The 21,245-nt window shown below is 42.3% G+C and overlaps 1 protein-coding gene across 1 annotated transcript in view; it reads right to left on the bottom strand.

The window, feature by feature from the left end:
- Nucleotides 1-21,245, bottom strand: part of HACL1 (2-hydroxyacyl-CoA lyase 1) — a gene marked incomplete in the record, with an annotated part of 1,125,147 nt that overhangs the window by 581,166 nt on the left and 522,736 nt on the right. Inside the window, 1 exon segment of the mRNA XM_044066839.1 lies at nt 2,953-3,065. Within this exon segment, the coding sequence (XP_043922774.1) occupies nt 2,953-3,065 (113 nt within the window).

Below are 21,245 nucleotides of genomic sequence, written 5' to 3'. Positions count from 1 at the left end.
TTGCTTCCGAATAAGGAGGAACAATCAAGCGGGGCGTTGGTGAACATAGACTTGAAGGCCTCCATGAAATTACAAAGGTGCATCCAGGAGTGTCTTCTAAGAGCAACTCCCGAACTTGCTGCCCTACCCGCTCCTTCGGCTGCGTAAGAGATCAGCCTCATGGAGGAGTTAGCAATAGAGTTGAGGGTAGACATCTGAGCATTGACCTTCTGAGCCATCACATCAGAAACGTTACCCTGCAGAGTATCTTCAAGCTCTTTCAGGAGATCTGTTTGGAGCCGTGTAAAATGTGATAAGTAATTTAGTGACCACAGAGTAAAGGCCGCTGAAGAAAACATACGCTTCCTGTACCGGTCCATGGTCCTAGACTCCTTGATAGGAGGATGGACGGTAGACGAAGTCTCAGCCAGTTCCTTCTTGGTGGCCGCTGCCACCACCATGGCATCTACAGGAACTCCCTTGGATAGAAATTCTTTGTCAGAGGGGGCGGACAGGAATTTGTTGGGTCTCCTGGGGACTGGTTCCACAAAGTCAAGGGTTTCCCACACCCTTTGACAAACCAGATCCAGAAGTTCGTCGAAGGGTGGAGACACCCAGGAGGCGGAGGGCTGAGCCCCAAAGGCCTTCAGGAACACCGACTCCTCCTCGGAGGGAGCTTTGGAGGGCCAGTCACCCCTCTGCTTCAAAATTTCTAGGATGTCAGAGAAAGAGACATCCTCAGAGCATGACTTGGGGGACCCCTCCGATTCCTCGAGGTCGGTGTCTGACGTGAGGGACTCATCTTGGGAGTCGATGTGCTTCCTCTTGCACTTTCCTTTTCTGGGTGGCTCCTCAGGCAAAAATACTGCGGGGCTCTCAGAAATAAGGGGACCACTCATGGGGGTAGCCTGAGGCCTTGTGTCTCCGCTGTCGAAAGATAGAGGGCGATCAGAGACCCGCAATGGACCTGGAGGGGACAGAGTGTCAGTGCCGAATGATGCAGCTGTGGACCTGGCAACACAGAAGAAAGGGCAGACTAGGTCTTATAACTGAAACAGGTCTAGCCCGTAGGGGAAACAGTTAGCGGGACACAGCAAAATACAATGCTATGAGGAAAAAAGTACAACAGGTTATAAAACTAGTACACACACACAGCTATGGAAATAGCTTTTTTTTTTTTTTTGAAGCAAGAATATCTCAATAAAGACAAAAATGATACTTAGCCACAGCCAAGAGCGAGACCATGTCTGAGCTATACGAGTGGCAAACGAGATCGGGGAAAATGGAGCAGGCAGCATGGGATACCTTCTTAGCCCAGCCAATTGAAAGACTTTGAGCTAGAGTATGGTCCCACAGGTAAGAATGTAGGTGAGATTGGACTACATATAATTTTTTTTCCCTATACAACTTAATACAAGATGTACTTTGGTATACGTTTTCTGACTTGCAAATCATCAAAATTGTCCATTTGATTCTTACCATCTTTAGCATGTTTTGGCCTTTCTTATGACACTTTTACATAAATAAAATGGGAAATGCACAAATTACTACACTGAAAATACTGGTTCTGACATGGGGCTGACTGTGACGTCTGTACAGTGCCGTAATATATGCCTGTATGTTGTGCCCTAAGAATTAACTGAGCCCAGATTATTGACCGTTCCAAACAGCCAAGACTGGTCTCTGTATAACAGCAATCAGTACATGACACGTGTTTAGTCACATGACGATCATGTTAATGGCCATACACACTAATGTCCTCCCATTCTCAATATTTATTGGATAGAACCTCATTCAGTACATTAACTGTGCTTCATGGACCCAAACTAGTCAATGAAACAGAATATATTAAATAGAATAGGAAAAGTAAGGTCATGATAACAGTAATGACAAATATGAACAGTATTTTCTTTCAAGCAAGCTAATCTTGTGAGCAGGGATCACACTGTCAAAAGTGCACATGGGGGGAGAAATAGTACTAATATTTAATGCACACAAATGTAAAATTATTTATGTACAATAACTATTCATATAAACAAACTGATACAGTTTGTACACAATCATATTTACTGAATAACCACAAGTGCAAGCAACAATATAGAAATACGCACCCATAGTCACACAATTAATGCATGTCCCTAGCTCAACTTGCAGGCATAAAATGAATACAAGAGCTGAATCTGCAATGAAAATTTACAGCACGTACTGCACAAGCAACTGAAATATAAAGATGGCAGAGGTTCATTTGTAAAAAACCCATTTTCGAATTAAAATTATGCAGCTGGCCCTCGTTTATCAGCTCTGGCAGCTGGAAAATGTTTTTCCTGGAGAGTATACCTGATGACTCTGCAGATTCTGAAGAAACAGCCAGCTTTTCAATTAGCTGAAACACTTGAATCTAGATGAAAAATGCAATTAATTTAAATTGCGGGAATTAACCGTCAGCATTAGTAGTTTTTTGTACTGACACTGCCTGATTTACATGCTATGGAGCTCTGAGGAGAAATGAAGGAAATCAAACTCCTTTTTAATACAGTAAGATTCCTTTTGTATGCTATCCTGAACTAGAACCCAAACTGATCTACAAGACAGTAAGCCATTTGTGTTCCAGAAGAGCAATGCTGGATAATTCAAAAGAAATTTCCTATCATCCAAGTTGCACAACAAAAAATTATGAGAAGGCCAAAATGTAAAGAGACATTGGTGCAGTCCTAACCATTTTATTCATTCATTCATACATACATACTTATATTTGTTAACTGGGTAAGTACACTTGCCCAAGGACCCTTTTCAGGCATAACCCAGGTCTTGAAGACACTACACAAAGAGTGATAAAATTAGTTTAAAACAAATGTTTATTATGCATACACAGAATACATTTTTAAAGGCTCCTTTAACTTAAAATAAAGCATAATGGAATATTCAAGGATGATATACAAAAAAGTGTTTGGCAGTTATTATATTATTAAGTACCTTTTCCAATTATGAGAAGGGGCCTCTGAGAGCTCCTCAGAATGGACAATGTCTTAGCAATGGCACAGGGCTCTGCCATCGACACAGGTGGTGGCAAACAGCATGGGATATACCTATAAGAAAAGCACACACAAGTACTGAGATAATATAAATTAAATACAACAGAGCAGTCCACTGGAAAATACTTTTGGCAGATCAGCTAGAAGTCCTAAAAGCTACCAAGCTTGTATCTGAATTGCCTGACAACTACTGCTAATAACTTCAGCTAAAGCACACATATGACTAAATACATGTAGTCCAGTTATGACTTTCTTTGCAGGGGAAAGACGTACTGCTATATCCCCAGTACATTATTCTCACTTCTAGGATGCTGCACCTCAGAGAAACAACAATCAATAACAAGCAATGAAAACACTAGCTCACTTTTTCGTAGTCTTGGGCAGCCTAAATACATCACATCATTCCTATGAAGCAGGCAATTGCAACTCTGTACAATTATGGCCAAACAATTTATACGAGCAACTGCACACAGAGCAACTGAATATAACCCGCTTTCCACACATTAGTGCCTACGGCAAACCCTGTCTATTTATGCCAGTAAGATCACTTTTTCTCCAGTGGTCTGTTACCCTTACTCCTATATTTCTGTCTGATGTGTTCTTAAATCCTACTGTAAACTGTGTGTAACTTGTAATCATTTTGTGGAGCTTTTCTTGACGGGGACTCTGCTGAAAATGGACATGTATCCAGTCAGACTATCCAGGACGACAAATGTAAAAATAAACAAATAAAATTAAATACTGTTTCAGCCTTACAAGTTTGTTTCATGAGCCATTGTGTGAATCACTTACCTATTTCTGAAAGAAACTCATCCTTGCATTTCTCTCTCAGTCTTCTTCCTCTGTCCTTCTCCTCCCTTCCAACCAGCCAATCTATATTCGGATTATTTAACCTCTCTGAAGACTTCTGATGAAATGCTATCCTATCTGTTACCTTCCTTACACTGTCTCTATGTTATTCTAATTACAGGTGGACATCATAAGAATTAAAAATTACCCTTTCCTGAAAATGGCATTTCCCTTTTCTAATCTGTTACCTAGGTAAGATGCATTACACAACTATTTTCAGTGATGGTTCAGGACCTCTGAACCAGTTACATGACTTGATCAAGGTCCCAAAGCAAATACAATGAAATGAAAGGAAACATAACAGGACAACAGAATACAGTCTCTTTACAACTGTTTTAATATGCTGAATAGCCACCATAACACTCTTTTATTTTACTTTTTTGCCTTGTTGCACTATTGCAAAGCAGTAAGTTTATCAAAGATAACTGTCATCTTTTATATGTTAGGCATCCTGTTTTCTAGTTGATATGCTGCCCTAAGGTTTTTGTACTTCATGTACATTGTGCATTACATTTCCACTGCTAAAGCTTTATCATTACTCAATGTTTTTTTTCTAATTCTGCCTTCCCCCTCTCTCACATGCTCAATCTCTAAAAGACATTTTGATATTAGAAAAGTACAGTTTTGTACCTACCATAAATGTAGATGTCCGAATTGGATAGCATCTGCAGTCATAACAACTGGGTTGTCCTGTCGTCAGGCAGCCCTTCAGTCGGCCGGATTCCAAAGTCGTCCGGCTCGCTGATGTCGCACTTCACCCGACGTCATCTCTGTTGGTCTTCGGGTATAAAAGCACCAGCCGACGCCATTTTCTTCAGTGATTCTTGCCCCAGATGCCAGAAGCCCTATAGAAGGCTAAAAATTTTGGATAGATGCCAATGTTTCCAAAAGATAGAGGTAAACACAAAAATAAGCATGTATGTACATAAATACAAACAAATACACCATGAAAGAAATCCCCCACTAGCTAGCTATTAGAAGGGTAAACACCCTAGGAGTACCACAGAGGGAAGGAGGGAGGTAATCCTGACTGCAGATGCTATCCAATTCGGACATCTACATTTATGGTAGGTACAAAACTGTACTATGTCCTTCATGGATGCATCTGCAGTCATAACAACTGGGTAGAATACCATAGCCAACTAGGGAGGAGGATAAAAGTAGATTATGGTGTGTTTAGGATCCCTTGCAGAACAGCAGTGGCAAACCCTGCTCGGGATCTGGAATATAGAGGTAAATTATAATGCTTGGCAAATGTATGCACGGAGGTCCAAGTAGCCGCCTCAATAATGTCTTTGGTAGCCACTCCTCGTAAGAAGGCTGTGGTAGTGGCTGTTGCCCTTGTAGAATGAGGTCTTATGTTCTGTGGAATTGGTTTTCCATGGAAGGAGTAACAGAATTGTATGCAATTTCCTATCCATTTGGAGATTGTCTGTTTGGAAATAGCTTTTCCTTCCCTTCCTGTTTCATAGGCTACGAAAAGTTGGTCAGTCTTTCTGCTATTTTTTGTTCTGTCCAAGTAGTAGCGTAGCTGTCTATGTACATCCAAGGTATGCAGTATTCTTTCGCCTCTGTTTTGTGGGTTGGGAAAGAAGGTAGGTAGGTGGATTGCTTGGTTTAAAGACACTCTGGATACCACCTTAGGCATAAATGTAGGATTAGTCCTCATGGACACTCTATCTTGGTGGAAGATTAGAAAGGGTTGCACTGCCATTAAGGCCTGTAGTTCTGAAACCCTCCTTGCTGAAGTACTTGCCAGTAGGAAAGCAGTTTTCCATGACAGGTGTTGTAGGTCTGCTGTTGCTGCTGGTTCAAAAGGTGATAGTGTCAATTTTTCTAGCACAAAGTTCAAGTCCCAAGCTGGCAATGGTGGTTTCCTAGGAGGTTTTACATTCTTGATTCCTCTGAGGAACTGCCTGAGCAAAGGGTGTGAAAAAACAGGTGGATCAAAGCTGTATTCTGCTGAAATAGCTGATGCATGAATCTTGATGGAGGAATAGGACAGGCCTGAATGAAGTAGTTCGGCCAGATACTGCAGAATGTTAGGCATATCTATGTTTGATACATCTTTTCCTCTTTCAGAACTCCAAATGACAAACCTTTTCCATTTCCCAGCATAATTCCTTCTAGTTGAAGGCCTGCGTGCTTCAAGAATAATGTCTTTAACTCTTTGTGAAAGTTCTGTATTAGCAGCTGCTATGTGATGTTCCATGCAGTCAGTTGCAGCGTTTTAGGTTTGGATGCATGGTGCTGAAGTTGTTCTGAGTTAGCATCAAAGGCATCAGGGTATTGGCCACATATTGTTCGAGACATGCTCCTCAGCAGTGGGTACCAATGCTGTCTTGGCCAGTTTGGAGCCATCAGGATTATCCTTGGACGTTCCTCCTTGATTTTTAGTAGTACTTTGTGTATCAAGGGAAGAGGTGGGAATGCATATGCTGTTAGGCCTTTCCAGCTGAAGGAGATCGAGTCCACTTTCCATGCTAGTGGGTGGAATGTCCTTGTGCAGAATTTTTTGAGCTGGTGATTGGAAGGTGATGCGAATAGATCTATCTGAGGCATTCCCCATTTCTTCGAGATGGTCTTGAAGATATCCGGGTGCAGCTGCCATTCGTGGGCATCCGATGTGGTCCTGCTTAACATATCTGCTAGAGTTTTCTTTTCCTGGCACAAATATTGCCTGTAACTGGATGTTGTAGCTGAGTGCCAGGGTCCACAGCTCCAAAGTCATTCTGCATAGGGGGTAAGAATGAGTGCCTCCCTGTTTGTTGATGTACCACATGACTGTGGTGTTGTCTGTCCTTATCATCAAGTGGTCCTCCTTGAGAAATGGTCTGAACTTTTGGATTGCCAGTTTTACTGCCAGCATTTCTTTTAGGTTGATGTGCAGGTGAAGTTGGTCCTGTGTCCACAATCCTTGTACGCATTTGTCCAGCATATGCGCCCCCCATCCTAGGTCTGAAGCATCTGTTGTGATGGTCTGGCTTGCTTGACCCTTGCGAAAGGGCAGGCCTGGGTTTGACTGGCATGCCTGAGCCCACCATAGAAACTCCTGTTTTAAGCATGGTATTAGTGGGATTTCCATTTCTAGGCTGTGTCTGTGTTGGGACCATAAATTCTTTAGGTACCACTGTAGTTTTCTCATATGTAGTCTGGCAAATGGAACCAAGATTATGCATGATGCCATGAAACCCAAGGCCTGCAGTACCTTTCTTGCTGTTAACTTGTTCAGTTTTGTTAGTGCCAAGAAGTAAAGAGGAGTTCTTTTTGTTTTCTGTAGTTAGGAATGCCATTTGTCTTACTGTGTCCAATTCCGCTCCCAGGAAAGTCCTTGTCTGGGATGGTATCAGTCTTGACTTTTGTAAATTGACTGTGTATCCCAGTGCTTGAAGCAAGTAAATGACCCTTTGTAAATCTGTTGTCAGCTTGCTTTTGTTGTCTCCTTGTATCAGGCAGTCGTCCAGGTATGGATAAATTTGAATTCCCTGTAGTCTGCAATGGGCGATTACTGATGCCAGGCATTTTGTGAATACTCTGGGCAGTAGATAAGCCAAAGGGCAATGCTGAGAATTGATAGTGCTCTGATCCTGCAAGAAATCTGAGGTATCTTCTGCAGATTGGTCGAATGGGGACGTGCAGGTATGCCTCCTTGAGATCTAGAGTTACCAGCCAACACTCCTTGCCCAGCATGGGAAGAAGTTGCTGTAGGGTCAGCATTTTGAATTTTGGGACAATGATGTAAGTATTCAGGGTGGACAGGTCTAGAATTGGTCTCCAACTTTTTCCTTTCTTGGAACTAGGAATAGTCTGGAGTAGAACCCCTTTCCTTGCTCTGCTGTTGGCACTTTCTCCACAGCTCTCATGTTTGCTAACTCCATTATCTGTTGTAGAGCCTCTGTCTTTTGATTTGGAGGTAGATTTGGCATTCCTCTTTTGTCTGGTAAAGTGTGGAAGTGGAACCGGTAACCTTGATCTATGGTTTTTAAAATCCACTTGTCCTTTGTTATGTGGTGCCAGTTTTTGAAAATAAGGTTAGCTTTCCGCCTAGAGGAGCTGCTATTTGTTCCCTGGTAGGCGGGTTTAGGATTAAGTCACTGTGGCTGTGTTGATGTAGTGGCAGGTGTTGAGTCTGTGCCTCTGTTGTTACCTTGCCACTGTCGTCCTCTGTAGGCACCTCCTCTGGATTGGTTTCTGCCTCTGGAACGTCTATTCCTGCCCCTTTGAGGTCTTGTGGAGTCAGGAAAGGACCAATTTTGGCAGGCCAGTTCCTGCTAAACCTTGGGGTTGAACCTGCAAGAAATCTTTAACTGTCTGGACTGATTTTGCCTTTTCTTCCATTTTCTTCATAACCTGCTGGGCAGGTGTACCAAACAAACTTGTTTTATCCATAGGAGCATCTAGCAATTTAGATTTAACATGATCCGGTAAAGCTTGCTCCTTTAGCCATGCATGCCTTCTAATTACAGTGCCAGTCATGGCTGATCTAAATGAAGCCTCCAGTGCATCATAGCCACATTTTAAAGAGTGGTTACTAACTTGCTGTATGTTATTTACCATTTCTAATACATATTTCTTATCAAGAGGTTCATCAGTGGTTAGCTTTTTAGTTAACTGATCAAGCATAAACTCTTGGTATTGTATCATGTGAAACTGACAGTTTAAAGCTCTAGCTGAGAGAGTGGCTGAAGTGTAAACCTTTTTACCCCATCTGTCTAATGACCTTGCTTCCCTTTCAGAAGGAACAGGGTTTTAGCTATGGTCACGGCTACTGCCTTGGGACCCTGGGAAATAGTTTCGGGGTCTGCAAGAGGGGCCTTGTAAAGGTGGTGATGAGTATCTGGCACCCTGTAAAATCTGTCTGGTTTGGCAGGGGCTGGGGTAAAGAATCTGGAGCGGAGCAGACATCATTGAAAGCATCATCCACCACAGAGAGAACAGGAGGTATAGCTAAGGGCCTGTGCTGTGGAAGGTGCAAAAGGTCCTAAGTCTTTTCCTGGAGTCTGAAAAATCCTGTTGCTGCCATTGGAACTGTTCTCATGGCATGCAAGGTTTCCCAAAGGAGAATTCTTCTGGTGGGGAAGCAGCTGGAATGGATTCTTCAGCATCAGAATCTTCAAAATTGGAGAAAGGAGCCTCTGGCTGGTCAGTTATGTCTGATTCATCAGCAGAATCATCAGAGGACACTGGCTCATGGGGCTCTGCCCTAGGTCTCTTCTCTGGGGGCTGAGAGGCCCTGTCTGGGTGAGATTGAGATCCTCTAATTAATGAAATTAAATCTTCTGCCAAAGTAAGCATTTGAGAACTGGAAGAGGGCCTGGTTGAGGGGGTTTAACAGGCACTGTTTTAGTAGTCTTGGCTGCTTTAGCCCTGGCGAAGGCCTTAATGGACATGGCTGCTGGAGGCCTAGCAGCACCACGTGCTGGGGTAGAGACATCCAAGGGAATGGTGTCTGATAAGTCAGTGGTAAGCACCGTAGTGGGTAAAATTTCTGAGGCCGATTCAAGAGTGTTAGCAGGGACCTCAGTTGTAGAGGTAGATTCAGCTGTATTTTGATCAGTTTTCTCGGTTTCGCCGAAACCGAGACACTCATGATTTGCTTAACCATGGTTTCGGCGAAACATGGGACCGCGAGTGTCGGTCTTTTCTTTGCTTTTTGGCAGAATCGTAGTCGGAGGATCCGGCGGCATAATGTCGCAAAATCAGAACCGAAAAACTGTTCTGCAAACTCCGACCGGCGTCTAAGCGTTAGTCGGTTGAAAGAAGCACAGGACGAACAGGCTGCTACGTCGTGGGCTGGGCCTAAGCAAGGCAGGCAGTAAGAGTGGAAATCTTTATGAGGTATTTGTTTCCCACAGGTTAAACAATTATTAACTTTTTCTGACATCGGCTGAGGCAAGAAAGAGTCCCCAGCGGGTACTTAGCTTTAGAAGTCTTAGTAGTATTCGGTAGAAGTAATCTCTGGATCCGACCGACCGGCACTTGCGAACAGCTTCTGCTTGGCGCCACGGCAAGAAAGACTGAAGAAAATGGCGTCGGCTGATGCTTTTATACCGAAGACCAACAGAGATGGCGTCGGGTGAAGTGCGACATCAGCGAAGCGGACCGGACTTTGGAATCCGGCCGACTGAAGGGCTGCCTGACGACAGGACAACCCAGTTGTTATGACTGCAGATGCATCCATGAAGGACATCGGGGATTTTTTACCCTCTGTATGACGTGCGATATTACAAAAGAGAATGGTGACTAGGATCTAATCCCTGTGGCATTCTGCTGTTACTACTTTCCTTATTGACACAGTAGCTGCTTACAACCACAACATGAGGTCTGCTCATGTAGAATTATGAGTGACTCATTTTTAAAGCTTCTGCTAATGTCACAACAGATAACGTCAAGTACCATCCTTCTTTGTTATCCAGTGGGGAAGGTGAAGCATGACCCCACCACCACAATGAAGTCAGGCTAGGCTACCTCCAAATCTGAAGTATACTGATTAATCCATCAGCATTCCCTTCAGTAATGCTTCCAGTAGCCTTCACCATAATGAAGATGCCTCTGACTGTACTGGTTTTGTTTGGTGTTTCCTGACTGTCCCAACTTTCATAAATTATGATAACACCTACTGCCTTTTGGTCTTTATGTATTAGTTTTGACTCCACTAACTGGCTAAAAGGATTACTATGGGATCAGTTAAATACACTTCTTAATTCCTTTAGGATTCTAAGATAGGCACGAAGGCCTCAGTGTCTTACCAGTTCTTGATATTACTTTTTCCTTTAGAAACTTCTCAAATTTGAAAGGATTCCTAGCACTATAAATTTTCTAACTACTACAAAGGCTATACTTCAAAATACTTTATGTTGTCCTGTCTCTTCACTAATACCAATAAAATAATTATTCCTTATAATAATACATGCATTTTAAACAAACTACTTTGCCAGCCTGTTCCCATCTTCCACAAGCAGCATGCCAAAAAGATGTCAACACGAAAGGATTATCCAGGGAATACTAGCACCAACAAGTGAATGTTTGCATAATAGGCTCTGTCATTAATTTTTACCCTCCCTCTGTATAAAGTGAAATGCGATGGAATTATCCAACATCACTGCAAAAAGAGAGTCTTAAAAATCTAGATCCGTCAGAGCCACAAGGGCGGGAGACTTAAACCTCGACACGGCTATTAATAGGACGTGCTGGAGGGATAGATTCATCACCCAAAGACTCCCTATGCTGTGGAATAAAATCCCGGTATATGTGAGGCAGAGCACCTCGCTGGCCTTGTTCAAGAGAAATCTTGACCAATGGATGGGAGATCGCAGATATACCCCAGGGATTACCTCAGTGTCACTGCTCAACAGAGGCACAGCAAAATAATGGGTATAGTTCCCCATACTAAAGGGGTGGCGTAAGCCACAAAACTATGGGCTAGGCTTGTAAATGCCCTCGGGCAGATAGCCTAGTATGAACCTATGAACTAACTTACTCTAATTAGGATCACATGGAAGGCAATCTATGGGCACTCAAGTCTATTTACATTTTTTCCCCTGCTCTATACTGATGTTGCTAAATGGCCTTTTGTATGCAGTCAAGTTTTCCATCACTTACTCCCCTACTTCTCCCTATAGATTTATAGGTAGTTAGTTGGCTTACAGTCCAGGGAACAACTGCAGAACTTAGCCCAAATTCCAAGTTGTTCCTAAGTGCTGTCTGGTTAATTGACTTGTTCAGACTCGCACAGTAGGCAAGCCTTAACCCTCTGCTCCAAATGCCATATAATTCCCATACATTTATATGCCTGTTTCTCTTTATGTTGCTTATTGTAGCCTCTGCGAATTACTTCTTTGTCACCCTGATCTATTTATTTTATCTTTAATTTACTGTACTAATCCATATTCTAAACTTTGTGCACTGTTGCTCATCACCCTACAGTTACTGTTTCATTTATAGCAATGGTTTTCCAGTATTTCCCTACTGACTCTGAGTTTGGTTTTCTAAAGTTCAGGAGATACCTCTTTGTGTACTTGACTTCTGGTCATGCTAATACAACTTCATACTGCATTTATCAATAATCATTACTCCCTCAGGTGCTCATCAATTAACAGCCCATAACATTATCCCATTTGTGAGCATAATATCCAGTCTGTGTTAACTTTTTAACCATTTGTTTGAATAAAAGATAAATGTTAGCCTGGATACTGACAGAAGGATATAGTCCACATAACAGTATACTTCTGACCCTGGTCAGCACAAGGTCATATAGTCACACCATTTTCTAAATGGATATCATTAGTTTCCTAGGGATTCATTCTTAATACATTAAAGCACTGAAAGAACCACACCTGTGAATGCATATATAATAATGACTAAACTTCATAAATGCAACTGTTATGAAAATATTAATAGTTTCTAACATGGCATAAAGATCTAAGCCAAGTTTATGGCATCATAAATGAGGACGAACGTTAAACATGGGATATATTGTACCACTGGAAAAAAGAATGATATAAAAGCACTGGGAAAACCCATGGAAATGAAACTCTTGGGTATTTTTCATTAATTGCTGGTTACAGACTACAAGCATACTATTGCTAAGGAGATGGTCTGCTTACCCTAACAGCTACATTATATGGCATAACTTTCCAATACCCACTCCCTGCATAAATTTTTCTGAGACTAGGACTGTCATGCCACCTGTGTGACTATCAGAAAGAAATTCTGGTGCCACATGATGCATATCCTAAACTGACTATATCTGCAAACATTAATTTTGTCTGCATCACTTGGGGGGGGGGGGGGCTACCATCCACTTAACACCACTTGACTAATTCTAAAGGGGAAGGGATTAATGGGGTGGTACCAGCTCCAGTAGTAAACTGTATTAATGGAAAACACAGCTTGCAGATATGGTTGCTGTGACCTGTGACAATCTTTTTGGGTGGGTAGTGTAGTAAAATAACACTGATTACACATTAAGGTTAGACATTTGTGATAGCCAAAACATCCAGATCTTGCATACTACAGCAAGGAAATGCCACACGCTGCTTTTCTTTACTAGAACTTCACTGAATATTTAGATATGAAACTTTTTCATTCTTCTATGTTACTCTTTCCCCGTTACCATCCTGTAGAATCCTGCTTCTTCTTTGTTACCCACTTCTTTGACATTGCTCCCTTTCTTATTTGCATTACTTTGCACGGCCATCTCTCTCTTCATGGTTAGCTGTATGTAGTGGGTACATAGCTATCATGCCTCTTAACCTCTTAGTGCAAGAAATCTAGACAAAACCTGTGATTAAAACAAAAAAACTAATGCATACTCATCCTGTAAAGCAAACTTACTGACTTCAATTTGATAATGAGAGCAAGGTCAGTCATTTTTATCCAGAGACAGTCCCTATATCTATCTAGCTGCATCTGTGTACCTCTGAAATATCCAAATATAATGAAATTAACATTAAAAAAATAAAAAATAAGGGTCAAGGTAATTCAATTCAAATCCATTTCACATAGTTACTAACCCAGTTCTGCCTGCAAAAGTGATCCACTGTCCAGTGCCCATATGCATCTCTCAACCTATTAGCTGAAAAATCAGAGAAACAGCCAAAACCTAAGACCAAAAACCATGGGCATATTATAAATATGTTTTACTACTGATACTGCGAAGCACGAACGGCTTGTGTTTGAAAGGCACTTTTCCAGTGAGCACAACACCGAACCAGAATACAATGAATACATAACACCGAACAGGTAGTGTACTTCAGTTATCTGAGGTTAGAATTGTGAGTGCAGATCGAGGTTCAGTGAGGAACAGGAAATTAACCCATTTCCTCACTCTAGTGTGATCTTGGAGTTGGTATATATAAGTTGCAGGAGGTGTGGGGGTGCAGGGGGGCTTGCCCCCTGCAAAATAGTAAAATACACGTGCTTTTGACTGCAGAGTGTAATGGCATGTTATGCTGCATAGCTTGGGTGACTGATGTAATCTCCTGCTATGTCGAACACATCGAACTATGTGTGTCGATGTATTTAGTTTCGACTTGGAAGCTTGCTCGAAGTTCTGGATTTCTACATTTCAGGTTGACATTGTGGCCAGTCGACAAATATATTTTCAGGATTTCAATAACAAACCTATAAATATTGCTGCTATATTCTTATAAAGTTGCTAGAATAATAGGCTTTGAATTAGCATGCATTTTGGGGAAGACATGAAGTCTGAAACTTAAAATGTCTAACACTACTTAGTGACTGCAGTCCTCAAGATTTTTCAGAAATCCACCAATTTTATGAGGAACAGACCAAAAATATGAGGCAATATCAAGGACATTCTCAACTTCTTTGCTCAAGAATTCTAAGGAAAGCCAAAATAATGGACAGATAAAGGCTCAGAATCAGGGACACTTGTAAACATTACTCTAATTCACTTAAAATGATTAAAAAGACAGGCTGTGCATGAAATATATATTTACCGAACAATAGGAAGTACGAAACTGTAATGTTTGGCATTACTGATAGTCTACATTTCTCAGTAGCTTAAAAGAAAATTAAAATATATGAGAGAGAGTGCAAAAATAAAAGACAAAATCATTGACATTCTGCAAAACTTATGCCATGCTACCACCCAAAACCTTCTAAATCAAAAGTTCAAGTGCAAATCTGTTAATAAAAGTACATAAAGTATATTGCCAAGAGCCCCTGCATTTATTCTTTAGTTTTACAGACTTCTTGGCATTTTTTGCACCTAATTTATCATTTTCTCATTCTCACATCAAGTCTCTCAAGTCAGCACCAGGGGAAGGTAAATGCAAGAAGGACAGCTGTTTCTGTTAAATATCAGCACTCCTTGTTGGAATAAAGATGAACTGACATCATAAACAAACGTTACTGACATTGGGATACCAGAAAAACACTTACAGTGCTTTAAATACTGAAAAAAAAAATATGTGTCTAAACTACAAAAAAAAAAAAAAAAGAAGAAAAAGAAAACAGGCAAGGGGATCTATTTCCAGATAATTTGAAAACAATGGACAGGTAACAACTCTAACTACATACAAAGCAACTACTTATTATCTGCACCACAGAAAGACAGTTGCTACCTCCATCTTTGGTAAGCCACTAGTCTCCAGGTTTAAATAAAGTTGAATCATTCCTCAGACTACCAGTTATTCCAAAAACAGTATAAGATTCTTGGTGGGCCCACCAATTTCCCCTTCTTCCCAAAAGCAGTGTCCCTGAATTAGGTTTAAACAGCCCCTATGAGTCTATAATTTGAAGGGATGCTCATCACTGCAAGAATTTAAATGAGTTAGTGGGGAGGGCACCACCTATGCAAATATCATTATCGATGGAGGCTACAGTGACCAGTCGATGACTATCAGATTAGTAGCCAAGATATTTAGTGGACAAAATGACACAAAGCAAGTCCAAAGACATAGAAGAAGTAATAGAAAATAAAAGTTGGGGATATTTATGCCACTTTATTTCATTTATTTGCATTTGTTGACCAGGGTAAAACATTGATACACATAGACTTTTTTTCAAAATCAGCCTAGCAGCACTGACTGATTAAATGACTTGCTCAGAGTCATACAGCAGACACATGGAGATTGGGGAATCAAACCCTATGCTACAGGAAGGAGCCCATTAATGGCTAAAAGACTTAATCCTTTGTAATAACTGACAAATGCCAACATGTGCTACTAAATCCAGGAAATTTAGAATGTTTTCCTGGGTGTGTCTATATCATTTTTACACCTCATCAAAGGTGAAATGGATGCTTCCTCTGGCAGATCCATCATGCTGCAGTTGTGATATAGGAGCTTACGGTAAAAGACAGCATGCCTTCTGGTCCTGCCAATTTGAAGGGTTAATGGAAAAACTGCTTGGTGAAACAGTGGTTAATACTAAGCTATTAATGTTTCTAGGATATGGCAAAAAGTACAGTTTTGTACCTACCATAAATGTAGATGTTCGAGTGTTCTCACTGCTGCAGTCATTACACTTGGGTTATCCTGCCGTCAGGTGGTCCTGTAGTCGGCCAGAGTTCCAAAGTCTTGGTCCGACGTCGGTTGCTGTCGCTTCTTCCCTGACGTCAGTGCGCCAGGGTAAATAAGATGCATCCGACGCCATGTTCTTCAGTTTTTCTTGCTCCAGATGTCAGGTGCCCCCAAGTAGGTAGGTAATAAATATTGCTAGTAAAAAATATACATAGAAAATAAAAAAAGTACAGTTTTGTACCTACCATAAATGTAGATGTTCGAAGATCCACATTGCTGCAGTCATAACCTGTCGGTAGTCCACTGTCCTCGGTCGGCCCGAATACCAAAGTATTAGGCTGGCGTCGTCATGGTCGCTCAGATCTGACGTCAGTACGCCATGGTATTAAAGCGCATGACCGACATCATATCCTCAGTCTTTCTTGCCCCAGATGTCAGAAGGCCCTAAAAAGAAAGGCCATAGCCAAAAACAGAAAAAAACTCCAAAACCCATGTACAAACAATATTTACAACCCAAACCATACAACCACTCCAAACTACAGAGGGGAAGGAGGGAGGGTAAATTGGACTGCAGCAATGTGGATCTTCGAACATCTACATTTATGGTAGGTACAAAACTGTACTATGTTCTTCATCTCACATTGCTGCAGTCATAACCTGTGGGTAGAATCCCAAAGCAAAGGTAAAGGGAGGTTGGCAAAATCATAAAGCATTGGGAGCTGCTAACATGCCCTGTAAGACTGCAGTGGCAAACCCAGCCCTAGATTTGGAATAAAGAGGAAGATGGTAATGTTTAGAAAAAGTGTGCACTGAACTCCAAGTAGATGCTTCCAAAATATCTTTAGTAGCTACACCCCTTAAAAAAGCAGTAGAAGTGGCAGTAGCCCTAGTGGAATGAGGTCTGATTCCAGCTGGAATCTCCTTACCATGATGAGAATAACAAAAAGCAATACAATGGCCAATCCACTTAGAAATAGTTTGTTTTGAAACAGGTTTCCCCTGAGAGCCCAAAGCAAAAGAAACAAATAACTGTTGAGACTGTCTGAACCCTTTAGTCCTGCTCAAATAATAACGCAACTGCCTGTGAATATCCAAAGTGTGCAAAATTTTCTCCCCTTTATTTTGGGGATCAGCATAAAAAGTAGGCAAATGAATAGATTGGTTCAAGGCCACATTTGAAACCACTTTAGGCATAAAAGTAGGGTTAGTACGCAGAGATACCCTATCCTTATGAAAAATCAGGAAGGGCTCAACTGCCATGAGAGCCTGTAATTCAGATACCCTTCTAGCAGCCGTAATGGCCAACAAAAAAGCAGTCTTCCAAGACAAAAACTTTAACTCAGACGTAGCTGCAGGTTCAAAAGGAGGTAAAGTAAGTTTTCCAACACAAAATTGAGATCCCAGGAAGGAGTAGGAGCTCTGGCTGGGGTCTTATGTTGTTTGCCCCTCTAAGGAATTGCTTAAACAAAGGATGAGAGAAGAATGGTGGGTCACAGTCATAGTGAGCAGAAATGGCTGCAGCATGAACTTTTACAGAGGAGAAAGACAAACCCTTGTCTAATAATTCTGTAAGATATTGAAGAGAAACACTCAAATTAGGCCTGGAAACATCAAAGCTCTTTGCTGTGCTCCAAATAAAAAATCTCCTCCATTTATCAGCATAAACTTTCCTTGTACTAGGCCTTCTGGCCTCCAAAATGACATTCAAAACTTGTTGAGGAAGCTGCGACCCTCCAGGTTCTAGAACAGAATATGCCAGGCTGTTAGATGCAGGGACTGTATCCTGACATTGAGGAAATGACTGCCTGCCTGAGACAAAAGGTGTGGAATTGAAGGCAAAGGCCAAGGAGGCTCCGTACTAAACTCCTCAGCAGAGGGTACCAGTGCTGCCGAGGCCAATCTGGAGCTATTAGAATCATGGAGGGCTTGTCCTGTCTGACCTTCAAGAGCACCTTGGGAAGGAGAGGCAGAGGAGGAAAGGCATAGACGTGAAGATTGCTCCAACTGAATGATAGAGCATCCACTTTCCAAGCTGTTGGATGAAACATCTTTGTGCAAAACTTTGGCAACTGGAAATTTAGTGGAGAAGCGAACAGATCTATGTCTGGAGTCCCCCATATCACTGTCAACTGTCGAAATACATGAGGATCCAACTTCCACTCGTGGGGATCCACCATCTGTCTGCTCAAAACATCTGCTAAGGAGTTCTGTGCTCCTGGCAGAAACCTTGCCTGAAGAGTGAGGTGCAAACTGAGAGCAGTCTCCCACAAAATCATAGCTTGCCTGCAAAGAGGGTACGAATGGGTTCCCCCTTGCTTGTTGATGTACCACATGACAGTTGTGTTGTCTGTTTGAATCAACACTTGTCCTGGGTGAAGTAGATCCTTGAAAGCCATCAATGCAAATTGGACTGCTAACATCTCCTTCAAGTTGATATGGAAATGTTGAAGTCTGGCAGACCACGTGTCTTGAACCCATTTTCCATTGAGGTGTGCTCCCCAAGCCTTGTCTGAGGCATCTGTCTCGCCTCTGGTCGGGTCACAGAGAGTCCTTTGTTTAGGTGACATTCCTGAGCCCACCACAAAAATTCCTTTTGAATGCAAGGTATTATCTGAATGACAGTGTCCAGATCGTGGCAGTGTTGCGTCCATACACTTTTGAGATACCATTGTAGCTTCCTCATATGCAGTTTGGCATTGGGAAGCACCAGAATACAAGATGCCATGAACCCCAAGGCTTGAAGGACTGCCCTTGCAGTCAGCCTGGACCGTAGAGACAATTGTTGGAAGTAAAGTGTAAGATTTCTTTGCTTGTCCGGGGTCAAAAAAGCCATCTGGGAGGCTGTATTCAGTCTCACACCCAGAAAGCACATTTCCTGAGAGGGTACTAGACTGGACTTTGTTTCGTTCACAGAATACCCTAGGCACCTTAACACTGCCATAACATACTGTAGATGGTGAAGTAGCTTGTTTTTGTCTTGAGCAAGAATCAGGCAATCATCCAAATAAGGATAAATTTGTATTCCTCTTAACCTTAAGAAGGCTATCACCGGAGCCAGAACCTTTGTGAACACCCTGGGCAGTAGATAAGCCAAAGGGCAATGCAGAGAACTGATAATGTAAAGTCCCAGCCCGAAAACGCAGGAATCTCCTGCAACTGGGCCTGATAGGAATATGAAGATAAGCCTCTGAGATCCAGAGTTACCATCCAGTGATCTTTGCCCAACAGAGGCAGAAGTTGTTGCAACGTCAACATTTTGAATTTTGGAATGTCCAGGTATGTGTTGAGGATAGATAAATCCAAAATTGGCCTCCAAGTGTTTCCTTTCTTTGGTACAAGAAACAGGCGAGAATAACATCCTAGGCCCACTTCTGACAGAGGGACCTGCTGTATAGCCCCCATTTGAAGAAGTAAAGAAATCTGTTTGTGAGCCTCCACCCTTTGCTGAGGAGGAACGTCTGGCATGCCTTTGAAAGGAGGCAATGTGTGGAAATAAAACTTGTAGCCTCGGTCTATAATGTCCAACACCCATTTGTCCTGGGTGACTAAAAGCCAGTTTTGCCTGAAGAGTGCCAACTTTCCTCCCAGAAGAGCTGCCAGACAGGAAGGATCTGGCAGCTGAAGATGCAGGTCATTGGGTCTGTTTACGAAAGGACTGGCCCCTGCCCTCACCTGTAGATTGTGCAGGGAACTCCACGTTCTAGGCCTGAAAGAACCCTGAGCTCTGCCCCTACCACGTCTAGATCTGCCCCTAGACTGTAAATCAGAAGAAGGGTAAGCCCATCCCTTAGTAGGCCAATTTCTGCTAAACTTAGGGGGCTGCACCTGCAAAAAATCCTTAACAGTCTGCATAGACTTAGCTTTGTCTTCCATTTTCTTTAAGACTGACTCCACAGGAGAACCAAACAAAACTTCAGACTGCAGAGGAGCATCCAAAACTCGAGCTTTAACATGCTCTGACAAGTTCTGATCCTTAAGCCAGGCGTGCCTACAAATAACTGATCCAGTGGCAGCCACCCTGGAAGAAGCCTGTAAAGCATCGAAACCACACTGCAAAGAATGCTTACCCACCTGATTAGAGGCATGAACCAAATCCTGTAATTCCTTACACTCTATGCCCTCTGCCAAAGCATCTACCTTAGATTTTAACTGAGTAAGGAGAAAATTCTGGTACTTCAACATATGAAACTGGCAATTCAAAGCCCTCATTGCTAGAGTGGAAGAGGTATACACTTTTTTACCCCACCTATCCAAAGCTCTAGAATCTTTATCCATAGGAACTGGATTCTTTACAACAGAAGCCCTGACACCCTTAGGTCCCTGGCTAATAGTTTCTGGGTCAGCTCTTGGGCTCTTATACAGATATTTATGAGCCTCTGGCACTCTGTAATACCCATCTGGTTTAACTGGCGCAGGAGGCAAAGAGTCTGGATTAAGGGAAGCCTCAGAGAAAACATCCTGAACAACATCCAAAACAGGAGGTATAGCCAAGGGCCGATGTTGTGGTAAAAACAAAAATTCCCTAAGCCTCTTTCAGGAATCTGAGAAATCCTGACCTTCCCATTTAAAATGCTCCCTCATAGAATGCAGGGTTTCTGAAAAAGAAAAATCCTCTGGAGGAGAAGCAGAAGGACTGGAATCCTCTGCGTCTGAATCAGAATAAGGAGGAAAATCCTGAATGTCTTCAGCCGAAGACTCTGAGTAATCTGAAGCATGTTCCAAACTTTCTACCTCTGGCTCCACCCTAGGCCTCTTATCTGGAGGGGGCATAGAACCCCTGATTAAGGAAATCAAATCTTCTGCCATTTTAAGCATGTGTTTTTTAGGTACAGAACCTGCAGAACTAGGACTGACACCAGAGGAAGGCAAACCAGGCCTGACCTTGGAAGGTACCTTAGAGACAGAAGGGGAAGGCCTAACCACCTTATGCAAAGAAGGGAGTACAGTAACCTGAGAGGCCCCCTCAGCCTGACCTGACTCCTGAGAGGCCACATCTTGCAAAATTAACGGCTCCCCGAGACTCAGCTGAAACCTCGGCTGGATCCACAGATTCCACCGTAGTTTCTAAAGAACCGGCGTCCGTAACGGACGACTCATCCTGCTTGGACTTTAACGATTTTTCCTTGCGCTTCTTAGCGGTAGTCGGAGGATCCGACGGCATATTGTAATTACACCGCTTACCGAAGACAAGCCTAGCGTAATCTAACCTACGTTTAATGGTGCGCTTATTAAATCTAGCACAAAAGCGACACCCGACTACGTCGTGCTCAGGCCCCAAACAAGGAATACAGAGAGAGTGGTAATCCATATGCGGTATCTGTTTCCCACAAGAAATACAATTATTCACTTTTTCTGACATCCGGAATTAATTGAGGCAAGAAAAAACAAAAATATT

The sequence above is a fragment of the Protopterus annectens genome, chromosome 3.part1 (assembly GCF_019279795.1).
Source record: "Protopterus annectens isolate FY-2018-M chromosome 3.part1, PAN1.0, whole genome shotgun sequence".
Taxonomy (NCBI): Eukaryota; Metazoa; Chordata; order Ceratodontiformes; family Protopteridae; genus Protopterus; species Protopterus annectens.
Note: the sequence above shows the minus strand (reverse complement) of the source record. Positions and strands in the feature narration are given on the sequence as shown.